General features: G+C 44.1%; 1 protein-coding gene across 1 annotated transcript in view; it reads left to right on the forward strand.

The window, feature by feature from the left end:
• Positions 1-19,681, forward strand: part of RAMP2 (receptor activity modifying protein 2) — a 686,741-nt gene extending 667,060 nt beyond the window's left edge. Inside the window, exon 4 of the mRNA XM_082272639.1 lies at positions 19,198-19,681. Within this exon, the coding sequence (XP_082128765.1) occupies positions 19,198-19,450 (253 nt within the window). The 3' untranslated portion in view covers positions 19,451-19,681. The remainder of the gene's footprint in view (positions 1-19,197) is intronic.
• The last annotated feature ends 242 nt before the right edge of the window (positions 19,682-19,923 follow it).

The following is a 19,923-nucleotide window of genomic DNA, read 5'->3' on the forward strand; positions in this document are numbered from 1 at the left end:
ACTGCACCCCACAAAGATTCTGTTCACTGTACCCCACAAAGATTGTGTTCACTGCACCCCAAAAAGATTGTGTTCACTGTACCCCCCCAAAGATTGTGTTCACTGCACCCCACAAAGATTCTGTTCACTGCACCCCACAAAGGATTTTGTTCACTGCACCCCAAAAAGATTGTGTTCACTGCACCCCAAAAAGGATTTTGATCACTGCACCCCAAAAAGGATGTTGTTCACTGCACCCCAAAAATGATTTTGTTCACTCCACCCCAAAAAGATTGTGTTCACTGCACCCCACAAAGATTGTGTTCACTGCACCCCAAAAAGATTGTGTTCACTGTACCCCCCAAAGATTGTGTTCACTGCACCCCACAAAGATTCTGTTCACTGTACCCCACAAAGATTGTGTTCACTGCACCCCAAAAAGATTGTGTTCACTGCACCCCAAAAAGGATGTTGTTCACTGCACCCCAAAAAGGATGTTGTTCACTCCACCCCAAAAAGATTGTGTTCACTGCACCCCACAAAGATTGTGTTCACTGCACCCCAAAAAGATTGTGTTCACTGCACCCCAAAAATGATTTTGTTCACTGCACCCCAAAAAGGATTTTGTTCACTGCACCCCAAAAAGGATGTTGTTCACTCCACCCCAAAAAGATTGTGTTCACTGCACCCCAAAAAGATTGTGTTCACTGCACCCCACAAAGGATTTTGTTCACTGCACCAGAAAAAGATTGTGTTCACTGCACCCCAAAAAGGATGTTGTTCACTGCACCCCAAAAAGGATTTTGTTCACTGCACCCCAAAAAGATTGTGTTCACTGCACCCCACAAAGGATTTTGTTCACTGCACCCCACAAAGATTGTGTTCACTGCACACCAAAAAGGATTGTGTTCACTGCACCCCAAAAAGATTTTGTTCACTGCACCCCAAAAAGATTGTGTTCACTGCAGCCCAAAAAGATTGTGTTCACTGCAGCCCAAAAAGATTGTGTTCACTGCAGCCCAAAAAGATTGTGTTCACTGCAGCCCAAAAAGATTGTGTTCACTGCAGCTCACACACAGAAAAATGGATGTGGATCACTGACACCTGCCTATCTCCAATCCCACACCACACAGCAATATCGATTGTAGTTTGTAGAACACAGTTTCCCTAAAATTCAGCAGACTCTGTCCCTAACAGGATTGAGAAGAGATCGTAGATCAGGATTGAGTTCAGATTCACCCCACCCCCCACACAGCAATATCGATTGTAGTTTGTAGAAGACACTGACCCTATAATTCAGCAGACTCTATCCCTAAAATGCCTACAACTCGCCCTGCCTAAACACTCCGACCTGTCCCTCAATTCTATCCGGACACAAATGGTTTTTTCCTGCCTATCTTTCCCTAATCAGCAGCCAGCACATTGATGTGTGCTCTGTCCCTTAGCTAAGCAGCAGAATGACGCTACTGCGGCGGCTGCCTCGAACTTATAAAGACTTGGTCACATGCTTCAGACGGCCAATCACAGCTACTAAGACATTTGCAGGCATGGCTGGGATGGCTTAAGGCACACCAGTTAAACGATTGTTGATTGGCTGTTGAAAGCCCGCCATGAAAAGAGCGCCAAAGCATGCAAAACCCGGAAATAAAACGACCGAACACGGATTTTTACCCGAACATACAGTAAAGTGTCCGTGTCCGTGTTCGGGTAAAAAAAATCCAATTATTCGGTACGAACACGAATAATACAGTCCGTGTTCGCTCAACACTAGTGAGGAACCTAATTCTGGAAGCCGCGATTGTGAAACTGTTACACAAATTTATATACTTCCTCCCAAATGAATAATCTCGGAGTCTATTGATAGGCAGGAAAACAAAGTGTCTATATCTGCATTGGACATGGAGGTTATCTTTTTGTGGATAAAACTTAGAGGCTCTCATTAATCTGATAAAACCAACTGTATAAAATAAAATATTTTAAAAATTCTTTACATAAAAAATTCTTTATGCAAAAAAATAAAAAATAAGGAATAAGGAAAATTGTTGGTACCTACATATATGACCCATTTGTTCCGTTCAAAGTGGGTATACATAACAGTAAGAATGTATCCCAAACAAGAGAGGGAGGGACATTCATTCATAACCAGCATTTAGGAAGTGCTAATAAATGAGTTTATGTCCCAATCTATATTTAATCCATCCCTCCACGGGGCCACATAATGATCTATCACTTGAAAAAGGGTCCCCCTGGGATTTTTATTGTGATGGAGAAGATAATGTTTTGGGACGCTGTGATTAGTCTTTCCCTTTTCAATGTTTGCGATATGTTCGTTCACTCTAATTGCAAACGTTCTAATGGTACGACCCACATATTGTTTCTTACATGGGCAAGTAAGAAGATAAACAACACGTGTCGTATTACAAGTAGCAAAAAAATTTTTTTGTATAGCACTGATTACTGTAGAAACGTCACTGGTACCCCCAAAAGTGTCAAAAATGTCAGTCAAGGGTCCGATCTGTCCGCCGCAATGTCGCAGTCCCGCAAAAAAAAATCGCAGGTCGCCGCCATTACTTGTTAAAAAAAAAAAAACACCAAAAATGACAGAAATCTTTCCCTTAGTTAGTAAACGCAATAACTTTTGCGCAAACCAATCAAAATACGCTTATTGTGATTTTTTTTACCAAACATAGGTAGCAGAAAATAAATTGGCCAAAAATCTAAAAGAATTTAGATTTTTACATTTTTTTGGGGAGGAATTTCATATATAAAAATGTGAAAAATATTGTTATTTTTTCAAAATTTACACTCTTTTTTTGTTTATAGCGCAAAAAGTAAAAATCGCATAGGTGATCAAATACCACCAAAAGAAAGCTCTGTTTGTGGTAAAAAAAAAGGACGTAAATTTTGTTTGGGTACAACGTCGCACGACCGCGCAATTGTCAGTTAAAGTCGCACAGTGCCTAATCGCAAAAAGTGGCCTGGACGTAAGACAGCAAAATCCTCTGGTGGTAAAGTGGTTAACCGCCATGCCCCTCTGCAAAGCCCCTGGACCAGATGGCTTCACTGCCTTGTATTATAAAACCTTTGGCAACGTCTTACTACCCAACCTGACCAAATACGCCAACTCTGTGGACGGTGACAGTGGGCTGCGCCCTGAAACCCTTTCTACCCATATAACAGTCATCCCCAAACTGGGTAAAGACCCCACCTGCTGTGGTAGCTCCCTCCCAATTTCTTTGCTAAATATCAACGTCAAATTATACACCAAGGTTCTGGCTACTAGACTTGTGAGGCTCCTCCCAAAGTGGATCTCGGTGAATCAAACCGGCTTCATCCCCGGTAGAGAGGACAGGGATAACTTCCTGCGCTCTCTGTCAATTATCTACTTCGTCCGGAGGTTCTCACAGCCTACGCCTTCCTATCAACCGATACCGAGAAGGCGTTTGATAGGGTGGATTGGGACTACCTTCTGACGACACTCTGCCATTTTGTAGTGGGTCCTAAAATGCATAATCGTATATCATCGCTTTACTCCCACCCCACCGCTAAAATTTGAATTAACGGCCTTCTGAGTGACTCTTTTTCTCTCCATAACGGGACCAGGAAGGGTTGCCCATTATCCCCCTTGCTGTTTGCCATAGCCTTGGAACCGTTCTTAGCCACTGTTAGAAACAATAGTGACATTAAAAAGGTGATGCTAGGCTCTGCGACCCATAAGTATGTTGCTTATGCTGATAAAATCCTGTTTGTCATCAAACTCCCACACATATCACTGCCGAATTTATTAGAGGCCTTTTGATCTTTCCAAAGTCTGTCCAATTTTAAAATAAATCTTTACGAAATCCAAGATCTTAAATATCAATATCTCGTCCGCGGAAGCTAACTCTTTAAAACCTCTGTTCTCCTTTACATGGCAATCTAACAGCCTTAGGTATCTAGGTATTCACCTCACACTTCGCCTTTCATCCCTTTTTCAACATAACTTCATTGCCTTACTGAATAATATTAGAACCGATCTCCACAGGTGGTCTTCTCTCCCTCATTCCTGGCTGGGTAAAATTAATGTCATTAAAATGAACATCCTTCCACGCATACTATTTAATTTACAAATGATCCCTCTGGGGGTGCCCATTGTTTTTTTTCTCCAAGTTACAGACCATGATCTACTGTTATGTCTGGGGAGAGAGACACCCACAAATCTCAAGGTCCATTCTCTTTCCATTGAGTTGCTCTGGAGGTCTCTCTCTCCCTGACATCAAAACCTATTATCATGTTAATGTATTGAACCGGATAGCGGATTGGAAATATGCCTGAAAAATACTAAACTATGGGTACAAGTGGAGTCTATTTTGTGCAACGCGGACCTCTCCACTATCCCCTGGCTACCACAAGCCTCCAGATGTCTGGCTTCGTCCTCCTCACCCCTGACCATCTCCTCATTGCATATATGGGACCTCTTGCACAAAAGATTCTCATGGACTTATAATTCCCCATTAATGCCTCTACTTAATCATAACTTTTTCCTTCCGGGCCTCCTGGACAAAGGTTTTCATCGGTGGTCCCCGGAGGGACCCTTGCTACTTAATCATGTGGTTCATGCACGTTCTCCCAAACCCCTTTCAGCTCTTATGGGAACCCAGCCACCCACCGATATGGACACATGGAGATATAAACAACTCAGATTCCTTCATTCCTTGCCTCAGCCATTAAGGGGCTTGAAAGATCTGCATCCAATTGAAGCTAGATTACAACACAAATCTCCTCCAACTCACTGTGTCTCCCAATTCTATAAAGCCTTCTCTGCTCTCTGGTCTCCGTCCTACCCAGATTTCTTGGATAAGGGGCAATCGGATCTTCATCTTCAACTAACAGATAAGCAGAAGGACAAAATCTTATTCCTATCACGCTCTTCAATTTCATCAAAGATGACTGAAGTCAATTACAAACTCCTGGTCAGATGGCATTAAACCCCCCTCAAGCTACACAGAATATTCCCCTCCAGATCCCCATTGTGTTGGAGGAACTGTGGGAACAACACATCTCACGCACATATCTTGTGGAAATGGCCTCTGATACGACCCTTCTGGTCTAAGGTTATTGACTGTATTCATCAGATCACTGATATCTCCATCCACCATGATCCTTGGACAGTACTGTTTCAATTCACCACTGAAACAACTCGTTCTTATAGGCGGTCCATCACTCCGCACCTACTGAATGCAGCAAAGGCCCTCATCCCGGCCTTGTGGGACCGACCTAACATTCCAACAGTGAAACAGTGGCTACAAAGAGTAGACGAAATTTGCCTCCTGGAGGACCACACTTTCATATCTAGAGGCGATACCACCAGACATGCCGTTGTCTGGGCTGGTTGGTTCCCTTTTAAAAATACCCATGCCTATAGGATGTTCATGCTAGGCTAACCATCAATTTTCACCCAAGGTATTCCTTTCTGAATTGCATTCTGGATGCTTTGCCTTTCACGTGTATGTTCATTTGTTTTGTCTTCCATTGGGCAACTGTGCCACCTATCGCCAGCGACTCTCTCCTTTTCTCTTGTTCTCATTATTTTCCCCTCTCTTTCTGCCTTCCTTCTTGCTTTGTTCTGAGTGACCTTATGTACTCCTTTCAGTTTCTTTGCATCTCTTTCTTTTTGATTGTACAACATTACCATAATCGCTATTGCAAGATTGTTGATTCTCTGGGCCCTTGCACTTTTGGGACTTATGCTTTAATACTTTTCTCTGTGCTCAGTACCCAGTGCTAAGTATGGCTTTTGTTTCCTTATTAGTTGTGAATTTCATATGCTTGCTGTGGTATTGTTCATTTTAATCTTTTTTCTTTATGTTCAACTTTTACTTGAATAATCATATATTAAACAAAAAAAAAAAAAAAATTGAAAGTGAAAGAAAAAGAAAATCCAAAATTTTGGGTTATCCCCAGAAAAGTAATAGCGGGGAAATCTTCCAATGGGAACACTAGTTCTGGTGTTCCCGGGGGTCACCAAGAAATTCCCTTAATTTGCAGGGATTTCCTCTTACTTCCTGTATGACTATAGGACAGAAAGTGAAGGGAAATCTCTGCAATGGGACACAGATGGCGGGGGGGGGGGGTAAAAACCTGACAGGGGTTATAACTAGGGTTGAGCGAACACGGACTGTATTATTCGTGTTCGTACCGAATAATTGTTTTTTTGTTACCCGAACACGGACCCGAAAACTTTACTGTATATTCGGGTAAAAATCCATGTTCGGTCGTTTTATTTCCGGGTTTTGCATGCATTGGCGCGCTTTTCATGGCGGGCTTTCAACAGCCAATCAACAAGCGTTTAACTGGTGTGCCTTAAGCCATCCCAGCCATGCCTACAAATGTATTAGTAGCTGTGATTGGCCATCTGAAGCATGTGACCAAGTCTTTATAAGTCCGAAGCAGCGCCGCTGCGTCATTCTGCTGTGTTAGTTCAGGTACAGAGCACACATCATGCGTGCTGGCTGCTGATTAGGGACAGACAGGCAAAAAAAAACATTTGTGTCCGGATAGAATTGAGGGGCAGGTCGGAGTGTGTTAGGCAGGGCGAGTTGTAGGCATTTTAGGGCGAGGCTGCTGATTTTTAGGGTCAGTTTTCTATCATCGATTTTGCTGTGTGGGAGGGGTTTTCAGTGACTGATCTACGATCTTATCAATCCTTTTAGGGAGAGGCTGCTGCTGATTTTTAGGGTCGTTTTCTACGATCGATTTTGCTGTGTGGGAGGGGTTTTCAGTGACCGATCTACGATCTTATCAATCCTTTTAGGGAGAGGCTGCTGCTGATTTTTAGGGTCAGTTTTCTACGATCGATTTTGCTGTGTGGGAGGGGTTTTCAGTGACCGATCTACGATCTTATCAATCCATTTAGGGAGAGGCTGGAGATAGGCAGGTGTCAGTGGTCCACATCGATTTTGCTGTGTGTGGGGTGCAGTGAACACAATTTTTTTTGCCCACTGAGGAGGAGGGAGAAAAGTTTTTTTCTATCAGTCACTGTGTGCAGCGTTTTTCCTTCAGCTGTGCTGTGCTGACTGATCATACACTGCTGTGTTCAGTTCACATGTGCTATTATTGAGTGGTTTTAAAAATCATACACTTTTTTCTATTCCACTATTCAATATACAGCCTTGGGTTAAAAAAAATTAAATTGTGGCCTGCAGCAGAGCTGAATGATATTTGGGGTTTTTGGGGTTCATCTCATACTTCAGAAGATTTGAGGGTGCTGCCTGTTCCAAACTCCTCGTACTCCTCATCCAGCCTTTTAGGGATACAAACAATAGTAATTGGGGCCTAGTGTGGTTTTGTACGTGTGAGATACATACACTTTTTTTGATCATATTTTCTATTCCGCTATTCAATAAAAACCTTTGGGGAACAGTTAAATTGCGGGATAGTCTGTGTTGGTACGTGTGAGATCCACCTTTCCAAGTTTTTGGGGTTCATCTCATACTTCTGAAGATTTGAGGGTGCTGCCTGTTCCAAACTCCTCCTACTCCTCATCCAGCCATTTAGGGGTACAAACAATAGTAATTGGGGCCTAGTGTGGTTTTGTACGTGTGAGATACATACACTTTTTTTGATCATATTTTCTATTCCTCTATTCAATAAAAACCTTTGGGGAACAGTTAAATTGCGGGATGGTCTGTGTTGGTACGTGTGAGATCCACCTTTCCAAGTTTTTGGGGTTCATCTCATACTTCTGAAGATTTGAGGGTGCTGCCTGTTCCAAACTCCTCCTACTCCTCATCCAGCCTTTTAGGGGTACAAACCAAAGTAATTGGGGCCTAGTGTGGTTTTGTACGTGTGAGATACATACACTTTTTTTGATCATATTTTCTATTCCACTATTCAATAAAAACCTTTGGGGAACAGTTAAATTGCGGGATAGTCTGTGTTGGTACATGTGAGATCCACCTTTCCAAGTTTTTGGGGTTCATCTCATACTTCTGAAGATTTGAGGGTGCTGCCTGTTCCAAACTCCTCCTACTCCTCATCCAGCCTTTTAGGGGTACAAACAATAGTAATTGGGGCCTAGTGTGGTTTTGTACGTGTGAGATACATACACTTTTTTTGATCATATTTTCTATTCCGCTATTCAATAAAAACCTTTGGGGAACAGTTAAATTGCGGGATAGTCTGTGTTGGTACGTGTGAGATCCACCTTTCCAAGTTTTTGGGGTTCATCTCATACTTCTGAAGATTTGAGGGTGCTGCCTGTTCCAAACTCCTCCTACTCCTCATCCAGCCTTTTAGGGGTACAAACAATAGTAATTGGGGCCTAGTGTGGTTTTGTACGTGTGAGATACATACACTTTTTTTGATCATATTTTCTATTCCGCTATTCAATAAAAACCTTTGGGGAACAGTTAAATTGCGGGATAGTCTGTGTTGGTACGTGTGAGATCCACCTTTCCAAGTTTTTGGGGTTCATCTCATACTTCTGAAGATTTGTGGGCGCTGCCTGTTCCAAACTCCTCCTACTCCTCATCCAGCCTTTTAGGGGTACAAACAATAGTAATTGGGGCCTAGTGTGGTTTTGTACGTGTGAGATACATACACTTTTTTTGATCATATTTTCTATTCTGCTATTCAATAAAAACCTTTGGGGAACAGTTAAATTGCGGGATAGTCTGTGTTGGTACGTGTGAGATCCACCTTTCCAAGTTTTTGGGGTTCATCTCATACTTCTGAAGATTTGAGGGTACTGCCTGTTCCAAACTCCTCCTACTCCTCATCCTGCCTTTTAGGGGTACAAACAATAGTAATTGGGGCCTAGTGTGGTTTTGTACGTGTGAGATACATACACTTTTTTTGATCATATTTTCTATTCCGCTATTCAATAAAAACCTTTGGGGAACAGTTAAATTGCGGGATAGTCTGTGTTGGTACGTGTGAGATCCACCTTTCCAAGTTTTTGGGGTTCATCTCATACTTCTGAAGATTTGAGGGTGCTGCCTGTTCCAAACTCCTCCTACTCCTCATCCAGCCTTTTAGGGGTACAAACAATAGTAATTGGGGCCTAGTATGGTTCTGTACGTGTGAGATACATACACTTTTTTTGATCATATTTTCTATTCCGCTATTTGATCAAAACCTTTGGGTATAAACAATTAAATTGCGGGATAGTCTGTGTCGGTACGTGTGAGATACACCTTTCCAATTTTAGGGGCGCATCTCATACTGCCGAGGATTTGAGGGTGCTTCAGTTTGCCTCCTGCCTGTTCCGAACTCCTCCTACTCCTCATCCTGCCTTTAGGGTACAAAAAATTGTAATCGGGGCCTAGATTGTGTTTGTACGTGTGAGATACACCGTTTTGTAAAATTTGTCCTATTCTGCTATTCAATATACACCCTGTTTGAGTGTAAAAAATTTAATTGCGGGATAGTCTGTATCGCTACATGTGAGATACATGTTTTTCAATTTGTTTGGCGCATCTCCTTCTACCGCCGAGGATTGCAGGGCGCTTCAGTTTGGCTCCTGTTCCCAACTCCTCCTACTCCTCTTCCTCATCCTGCCTTTAGGATACAAAAAATTGTAATCGGGGCCTAGTTTGTGTTTGTACGTGTGACATACACCGTTTTGTAAAATTTGTCCTATTCCGCTATTCAATATACACCCTGTTTGAGTGTAAAAAATTAAATTGCGGGATAGTCTGTATCGGTACGTGTGAGATACACCTTTTTAAATTTGTTTGGCGCATCTCCTTCCACCGCCGAGGATTGCAGGGCGCTTCAGTTTGCCTCCTGTTCCCAACTCCTCCTACTCCTCTTCCTCATCCTGCCTTTAGGGTACAAAAAATTGTAATCGGGGCCTAGTTTGTGTTTGTACATATGAGATACACCGTTTTGTAAAATTTGTCCTATTCCGCTATTCAATATACACCCTGTTTGAGTGTAAAAAATGAAATTGCGGGATAGTCTGTATCGGTATGTGTGAGATACACCTTTTAAATTTGTTTGGCGCATCTCCTTCCCCCGCCAAGGATTGCAGGGCGCTTCAGTTTGCCTCCTGTTCCCAACTCCTCCTACTCCTCTTCCTCATCCTCCCTTTAGGGTACAAAAAATTTTAATTGGGGCCTAGTCTGTGTTTGTACGTGTGAGATACACCGTTTTTTATCCTATTCCGCAATTCAATATACACCCTTTTGGGGTAAAAAACATTAAATTGCGGCATAGTTTGCATATTTGACTGTGAGATACACCCGTGCGATACTGTTGTTGTTTTGTTCCGCTATTCAATAAACACCTTTCTAGGGCAAGATCTTAAATTACAGAAATATGAGGAGACCGTCAAATAGGGGCCGTGGCCTGGGTCGTGATGCTGCTGGTAGAGCTCCTGTAACAAGGAGAGGACGTGGTCGATCTGTGCCAGCTACACGCACAAGTGAAACACCTTCCTCAAGTGTTAGTAGGTGACAGAACCTGCATCAGTATTTGGTAGGGCATCATACGCCTCTAGAAGTGATGATGCCAGAACACGTAGAGGCGATAGTAGATTGGATTGCTGCTGACAGTGCCTCCAGTTCCTTCACATTGTCTCCCACCCAGTCTACTGCAGAAAGGTCAGAGTTGGCACCTGCAGCCGATGTCCAACCGTCTTTCACCTCACCCCCCTTGCAAATCAGGCAAGCAGTCTGAGCCCCAAGCCATACAGCAGTCTCTTCTTCTTTTTGAGGACTGTCAGCAGGGTTTCCCAGGGCCATCCACCTAGCCCTGCCCCAGAAGTGGAAGAGATTGAGTGCAGCGATGCCCATCCACTTATTTCTCAAGATGAGTACATGCAAGGACCATCACAGTACGTCTCCGATGATGACGAAATGCAGGTGCCAACTGCTGCGGCGTTCAGAATTGTGGAGACCGACAAGGAGGGCAGGGGTGAAGACTGGGTGGAAGATGATGTGGAGGACGATGAGGTCCTCGACCCCACATGGAATGAACGTCATGCAGGTGACCTGAGTAGTTTGGAGGAAGAGGCGGTGGTCGCACAGAGCCACCAGCACAGCAGAAGAGGGAGCAGGGTGCAGAAGCGGAGCGGCCGTGCCCTAGACACTACGCCTGCTACTGCCCAACGCAGCAAGGGAACGAGCGCACCAAAGTCAGCTCAAAGGAGTTCTCTAGCGTGGAAGTTCTTTAGAAAATGTGCTGATGACAGGACACGAGTGGTTTGCACCCTGTGCAATCAGAGCCTGAAGCGAGGCATAAACCTTCTCAACCTGAGCATAACCTGCATGATCAGGCATCTAAGTGCAAAGCACGAGCTGCAGTGGAGTAGACACCTTCAAAACCAAGAAAACGTCTCTGGCTCATCCTGCTTCCTCTTCTGCTGCAGTCTCGGCCGCTCCAGCCACATCTGTAGTGATACCGGCACCTGCCACCCCGCAAACAGAGGATCTGTCAGCAACACCACCACCTGGGTCACCAACCGTCTAAAAATTGTCCCATGGAAACGTTCAGCTTTCCATCTCCCAAACACTTGAGAGGAAGAGGAAGTACCCCCCTACCCACCCGCGATCCCTGGCCCTGAATGCCAGCATTTCAAAATTCTTGGCCTTTGAAATGCTGTCATTCCGTCTGGTGGAGATGCACAGTTTTAAAAACCTTATGTCGGTGGCTGTACCACAGTACGTCGTGCCCAGCCGCCACTACTTTTCCAGGCAAGCCATCCCTTCCCTGCACAACCAAGTGGGGGAAAAAATCAGGTGTGCACTGCGCAAAGCCATCTGTGCCAAGGTCCACCTAACTACAGATACATGGACCAGTAAGCACGGTCAGGGGCGTTATATCTCCCTAACGGCACACTGGGTAAATGCAGTGGCGGATGGGCCTGAGGCGGACAGCAATTTGGCGCATGTCCTTCCACCACCGAGGATTGCAGGGCGCTTCAGTTTGCCTCCTGTTCCTAATTCCTCCTACTCCGCTTCCTCATCCGGACAGCGTAACACCTTCACCACCAACTTCAGCACGGCCAGGGGTAAACGACAGCAGGCAGTTTTAAAACTTGCCTGTTTGGGGGAAAAACCACACACCGCGCAGGAGTTGTGGAGGAGCATGGAACAGCAGACAAATGAGTGGTTGCTGCCAGCGAGCCTCAAGCCCGGCCTGGTGGTGTGCGATAACAGGCGAAATCTCATAGCAGCTCTGGGCCTAGCCGGTTTGACGCACATCCCTTGCCTGGCGCATGTGCTGAATTTGGTGGTGCAGAGGTTCCTTAAAAACTACCCCGATATGTCAGAGCTGCTGCAGAAAGTGCGGGCCGTCTGTGCACACTTTCGGCGTTCTCACCCTGCTGCTGCTCACCTGTCAGCGCTGCAGCGTAACTTCGGCCTTCCCGCTCACCGCCTCATATGTGACGTGCCTACAAGGTGGAACTCCGCCTTGCACATGCTGCAATGACTGTGCGAGCAGCAGCAGGCCATAGTGGAGTTTCAGCTGCAGCACGCATGCGTGATTCGCTCTGCGGAACAGCACCACTTCACCACCAATAACTGGGCCTCCATGCGAGACCTGTGTGCCTTGTTGCGCTGTTTTGAGTACTCCACTAACATGGCCAGTGCCGATGACGCCGTTGTCAGCTTAACTATCCCACTTCTATGCCTCCTTCAAAAAACAATTAGGGCGATGATGGAAGAGGATGTGGCACAGGATGAGGAGGAGGAGGAGGAGGATGAAGAGGTAACATTTCAAAGGCTTTCAGGGCAGTCATTCACAAGGGGCTCCGAGGGTGGGTTCCTGCACACGCAAACGCCAGGGACACAATTGTCCAGCAGGGGCACAGTTCTGGAGGATGAGGAGGATGAGGAGGAGGAGCTGGAGGAGGAGATGGAACCATGTTCACAGCAGGGTGACACCCAGGCCAGCTCATGGCCATCACTGGTGCGTGGCTGGGGGGATACAGAGGACACGGACGATCCACCTCCCACAGAGGACAGCCTTTCGTTGCCTCTGGGCAGCCTGGCACACATGAGCGATTACATGCTGCAGTGTCTCCACAACGACCGCTGAGTTGCCCACATTCTAACTTGTGCTGATTACTGGGTGGCCACGCTGATGGATCCCCGTTACAAGGACAACGTACCGTCCTTAATTCACTTACTGGAGCACGATCGCAAGATGCGTGAGTACAAGCGCACGCTGGTAGACGCGATGCTGCTGGCATTCCCACCTGACAGCGGGGCCACAGTGGAAGCACAAGGCAGAGGAGGAGGAGGAGGAAGAGGTCGCCAATGCAACCAGGGCACCGCCAGCACCTCAGAAGACAGGGTTAGCATGGCCAAAATGTGGAAAAGCTTTGTCAGCACGCCACAACAAACAGCAGCACCAGCAGCTCATATGGAACGTCTTAGCAGGAGGCAGCATTTCACCAACATGGTGGAGCAGTATGTGTGCACACGCCTAGACGTACTGAATGACGGGTCTGCCCCCTTCAACTTCTGGGTCTCCAAGTTGGGCACATGGCCTGAGCTTGCCCTTTACGCCTTGGAGGTGCTGGCGTGCCCTGCAGCCAGTGTATTATCTGAACGGGTATTTAGCACGGCTGGGGGCGTTATCACAGACAAGCGCAGCCGCCTGTCCATAGACAATGTGGACAAGCTCACGTTCATTAAAATGAACCAGGCATGGATCCCACTGGACTTTTCCGTACCTTGTGCAGAATAGCGATGGATACCGACCTTACCCAGCCATTGTTCTATTTTTGCTCTTTCTCACTCTTTTGGGGTGTACCCTCATTTAAAATTTCTGAAAAGAAGCAGTGTTGGCTACCTCGTCCTCTCCTCCTCCACCACCGCTTCCGCCTACACCGCCCATAGGTGTGCGCAGCCTATTGCATTAGGGTGTGCACCCCAAAGTTGAAATACACATGCATGTGTTTGCCTACATGTACATGGCCCCGATACATTACTCTCCCTGCTGGCAAAGAGAAATAGAGCAGAGCAGGTCCGAGGGAGATCTTTCCCATCTCCTCACTGGCAAACAGAGCGATAATGCTATGTGCCCTAGGTGATTAGGGTGTGCCCAGGCACATCCGGCACACCCTGTGCGCACACCTATGAGACCGCCACATCCACCACCACCTCAACCTCCCTCATACTCCATATGGGCCTCGACCTTCAGAGATGAAGAACATTGTTTTATTTTTCTGTTTTTTTTTGTTGTTTTAAGTTATTTTCCTATCCACATTTGTTTGCAGAGCACTTGCCATGCTCTTAACAACGTTTTGCTGCCATTTGCAGCACTCTAGCCCTTTCCATTGGTGTTTTAGAGCCATTTTAGTGCCTAAAAGTTCGGGTCCCCATTGACTTCAATGGGGTTCGGTGTCCGGGAAAAGTTCGGCAAAAGTCCGGGACACGGACACGGACCCGGACTTTTTTTTAAAGTTCGGCCGAACCCGCCGAACACGGACATCCAGGTGTCCGCTCAACTCTAGTTATAACCCTCCTATCTATTCAAAATGAAAAACAAGTTTTGTCTACTTTATAGGAGATCTATAGGTGCATCTCATAAAATTTGAATATCATCAAAAAGTAAATTTTTTTCAGTAATTAAATTCAAAAAGAGAAACTCACATATATATATAAAACACATACTCATATTTTATTTAGATGTGTTACACACAGAGGGGTTTATTTCAAGCATCCCTTTCTTTTAATTTTGACGAATATGGCTTACAGCTAGTGAAAACCCAAAATTCAGTATCGCCGAAAATTTGAATATTACATAAGACTAATAAAAAAAAAGGATTTCAAATTCAGAAATGATGGCTTACTGAAAAGTATGTTCATGTACAGTATATTATGCACTCAATACTTGGTCAGGGCTCCTTTTGCATGAATTACTGCATCAATGCAGTGTGGCATGGAAGCGATCAGCCTGTGGCACTGCTGAGGTGTTATGGAAGCCCAGGTTTCTTTGATAGTGGCTTTCAGCTCATTTGCATTGTTGCATCTGGTGTCTCTTATCTTCCCTTAGACAATGCCCTTCTGATATACTCTGAAATTCCTAAAGTGCCATTGTGATATCCTATATGGTTCCAAGGCTGTGGATGGATTATTACTGATAGCATGCTGTTAGAAGATCACCTATATTTTGGGGTCTTATCACTTGGTAAGGGGCTGCAATTGGTGGTGGTGTTGAATTCTCTAGACTGATGATTTTCATTCACAAGTAGAGCCATATGATAAGATCTGCAATGGTGGTGGAGCCCTCCTATACATAACTACTTGTTTCATTTGGACATTTGAATACAGGTGTTGGACTTCCATCAGGATCTATGTTTATCAATGTATTCATTTGTATTTTTTAGTTTTTGTGTCACTTTGGAATAGTGATGTCACCCTCTGAGTTTTCATATTTTCCATTGTAATTGAATTTATAATGTTGGTACACATATCACATTTATTTTTTAGAATATGATCCTTTGTATTGGGATACATACAGTTTTCGGCGGTACATATTACCTGCAGAACAAGGGTGTGGCCATGGGTGCAAAATTTGCGCCCAGTATGGCCAACCTATCTATGGCCAAGTGGGAGGAGGATGTCATCTATTCCAGACCCACCTCAGAGTTGGTGTTCTGGAAAAGATATATTGATGAAATCCTCCTCCTATGGGATGGTGACGTTAATTCGCTGAAAGAACTCATGGCCCTACTTAACAGCAATGATAGGGGTATCATATTGCAGTTTGAATATAGCAGGACTGAGATCCATTTTCTTGACCTTAGGATAAGAGTGGAGGAGGGAGCCGTCATCACTTCCACTTATTTTAAGGAGACTGACAGGAACGGATATATTAACACCAATAGCTGCCATCATCTGACATGGCTGAGGTCCATTCCTGTCAGTCAATTCCTAAGGTTGAGAAAGAACTGCACCAACAGGGAGGACTTCATGTTGGGGACCTCCATTCTGAAGGAGAGATTCCTGCAAAAGGGTTATGATATTAATACCATCAACAGTGCCATCGCTCAGGCTCAGCAGCAGGATAGGGAGGAGCTTTTAAGACCAAAATTACAAAGGGAGGAAAATTAGGTATTTAAATATGCCTTCTTTACCACTTATTCCCTTCAGCATTTTTCTGTTAAGAACATTATCAGAAAACATTGTCATGTGCTCCGAAATGATGGGTTATTAGGCCCTGTTTTGCCGGACACTCCCCCTGTGATATTTAGAGGGGTTCCTCCTCTCAGACTACAGGTGGCCCCGATGTGGTTGATCCACCAAAGACTATTTCCTTTTTCCATACCAGAAAAGGATTTTTAATTCAGAAATGTTGGCTTACTGAAAAGTATGTCCATGTACAGTATAGTATGCACTCAATACTTGGTCAGGGCTCCTTTTGCATGAATAACTGCAATTGATATGGCTTGGCATGGAGGCGATCAGTCTGTGGCACTAGGTTACATAGTTACATAGTAGGTGAGGTTGAATAAAGACAATAGTCCATCCAGTTCAACCTGTGTAGGTGTGTGTGGCCGTAATCATCTCACATACCCCTGAATGTTCTGATCCTTGAGATGTACGTCTAAGAGTCTTTTGAAAGCCACCATACTTCCCGCAGAAACCACCACTTGTGGTAGAGAATTCCACAATCTTGTAGCCCTAACAGTAAAGAACCCCCCACGTTGCCTGGGGAGAACGCTTCTCCTCTAATCGCATTGTATGCCCTCGAGTCCTCATGCAATCCCTTTGACTGAATAGCTGTTTTTCTATGCTGAGATCACCATTGAGATATTTCAATCTCATGTCCCCTCTCAGGCGTCTCTTCTCCAGGGAGAATAAATCAAGCGATTGCAGATGCTCTTCATAATTAAGGTCCTCCAATCCCCTAATTAGTTTAGTTGCCCTTCTCTGGACTCTCTCTAGCTCCAACACATCCCTCCTGAGGACTGGTGACCAGAACTGGACCGAATACTTCAGATGTGGTCGGACCAGAGTTTTATAAAGTGGAAGGATTATAGTCTTATCTCTGGAATACATTCCTTTCTTTATGCATGCTAATATTCTGCTAGCTTTGGCAGCTGCCGCTTGACATTGCATGCTATTGCCTAGTCTATCATCTACCAAGACTCCCAGATCTTTCTCCATTTTTGATTCCCCCAAGGGATCCCCCCCTAATGTGTATTGTGCTTTTATGTTTTTAGTCCCCAAGTGCAAAACCTTACACTTCTCCACATTAAACCTCATTTGCCATGTCGTTGCCCACTCTGTTATTTTGTCCAGGTCATTCTGTAGGATATCTGCTTCATGCTGAGCAGTTATTGCCCTGCCCAATTTTGTGTCATCTGCAAAAACTGATATCGAACTACTGATCCCGTCCTCAATGCTGTTTATGAATAAATTGAACAAGGTTGGTACGAGGACTGAGCCTTGTGGGACCCCGCTTACCACCTCTGACCAGTCTGAGTATGCGCTGTTTATTACCACCCTTTGGACACGCTCTTTTATCCAGTTCCTTATGTTATGAAAGCCCAGGTTGCTTTGATAGCGGCCTTCAGCTCATCTGCATTGTAGGGTCTGGTGTCCCATCTTCCTCTTGACAATACCCCACAGATTCTCTATAAGGTTTAGGTCAGGCGAGTTTACTGGCCTATCAAGCACAGTGATACCATGATCATTAAACCAGGTATTGGTACTTTTGTCAGTGTGGGCAGGTGCTAAGTCCTGCTTGAAAATATAATCAGCATCTCTATTATGCTGGTCAGCAGAGGGAGGCACGAAGTTCTCTAGAATTTCCTGGTAGAGGGCTGCACTGACTTTGGACTTGATAAAAAAAGAGCGGACCAACACCAGCAGATGACATGGCCCCCCCAAATCATCATGGATTTGCCACTTGGCACCTGCCCCCACTGAAAACGTACCAGTGCCTGGTTTAATAATCATGGTATCCCTGTGGTTGATTTGTCAGAAAACTTGCCTGACCTAGACTCCATAGAGAATCTGCTGGGGTTTACTGTTTACACCTCTGCTTCGCCATGATAAGCAAGCATTCCATAGTGCTACCCACACAGATTTATTGTAATACATATTTGTGCATCTACTTACTGTACATAGGTATATAGATATGTAAACACAACCACCACCACTGCTAGCTCCAGTTGGTGTAATGACATCTGCACAAGCTTCGCCCCAATGCATTTCAACCAATAGGCCATTTTCAAGAGGTTTTTGTGAGTGCAGCCATGGGAGATTTTGATTTGGTTTTTCTTTGATGTTGAGCAATAAGCACAGTTTTTCTACCTTCAACAATTGACAAAGTGTCCAGTGCAAAAATCAACAAATCTTTTCATGTCCTGTGCTTATATTTCAACAGTTCATTAAATACACGAAAATGTACTCCATACAGACTTTACTATATAAAGTGCTCTTATGTGCTTGTTCTCTTCACATTCCATTTAATGCTCTTGTTTCTGTGCTTAGTGTCTTCACACACCACTTTTCCTGCTTTGTCCTTGACTCCTTCCTCCTCAATGCCGACCACATCCACACCCAGGAAAACTTACTGAATGTTGTTGATCCCTTTCTATTATAGAGAAAGGGTAAACAAATTGCTTTTTCCCTCAGGGGGTTTTGTTACTCCAGTCCACATTATCTCCTTTCTCCTGTTTGTTGTCCCTTGTACATCACACTACTCGCATCTTAGTCAATAACATACCAATATACAAAAAACAACAACAAAAAAATCAAGCCACTCAGTTATTTGTGCTGTACCCAGCACAGTGATGTTGACTCAGTCTACTGCAGTAACAGCTCCACTCTAATCCCCTGCGAGCCTGTTGCCTGGCGGGGAGTGATGTAAGATTCTGCCATACTACACCCCAACATGTTTCCCTTTTTTACACACGTTGAAACTTTATAATGGCTTATATTGTGTTATAGATGTAATTTTATGTTTTATGGTATTTATGCATATTGGGAGTGTATAATACACTTCTTTAAGGCTCAGTTATTATGTGGCTGCAGCAGCTGGGGAAAATATATATTGATAAGGTGCAGATGCATATATAAATAACTTTTTGCCTTCTAATGTAGTTATGTTTTAATTTATGTAGAGTGTGCAAAACTGTTTTTCTATGGCACATCACGCAATTGTAAAAAAAAAAAGACTTCTGTTAACGTGGCATCATTCTGCATCTGCTAAATATTGTTGCTTTAAGTAATATTATTTTTCCTTCTTTTTTTTTTTTTTTTACAATAGATTCTACAATGACTTACAACTATGCCTGGAATATTGTGCTGAAAACCTCTCTCTTGCATACCCTAATCAATTGGCACATTCCACCATACTAGACGCTCATCAAAAGTTTTTCACCAATTGTGCTGTGCCTGAAGAATTAATGGATCCTCCAGAGAATGTGCTGCTGGCATTAATATTTGCACCAATCTGTATAATTCCATTTCTGGTTACCCTTGTTGTCTGTAAGAGCAATACTAGCAAACCACAATCTTAGGCTTTACTGTTGACTCTTCTAAGCACTGTGATCATGTCCCAGAACTGCTTGTTAAGGTGTTAGCAGAAAGCTTGGATAGATTCTGGTCAATTTTATGACCATGCCTATTTACGCATGTTCTAGAGTTCATTTAAGTCTCAGACTGTCCAGCACATCAAATGTAATATGTTCCATCTTCAGTAGTAATTTAATAGACGTACCTCATATTCTGGCTTGACTTTTTGAAGCTCTCTTTCTACTGTATTTCCATGACGGTCTTTAAATTAGATGTAATTTAACCAGTGCTTATGTGGGATTGTTATGATTTTTTTCTTTGAATTCCATAGCTGGATTAGATCCATCTTTTAAGAAATGTCTTTTTTGCTGAAAGATATACATATCCAATCTCTCAGAAGCAACCCCAAGAGTTCTTCCTCTTTGAACAACCATCAGAAAACCAGGGAAAGTAAAGCACAGTTCCCACTGAAAATATC

This window comes from Pelophylax lessonae (genome assembly GCF_965119305.1).
Source record: "Pelophylax lessonae genome assembly, chromosome: 11".
Classification (NCBI taxonomy): domain Eukaryota; kingdom Metazoa; phylum Chordata; class Amphibia; order Anura; family Ranidae; genus Pelophylax; species Pelophylax lessonae.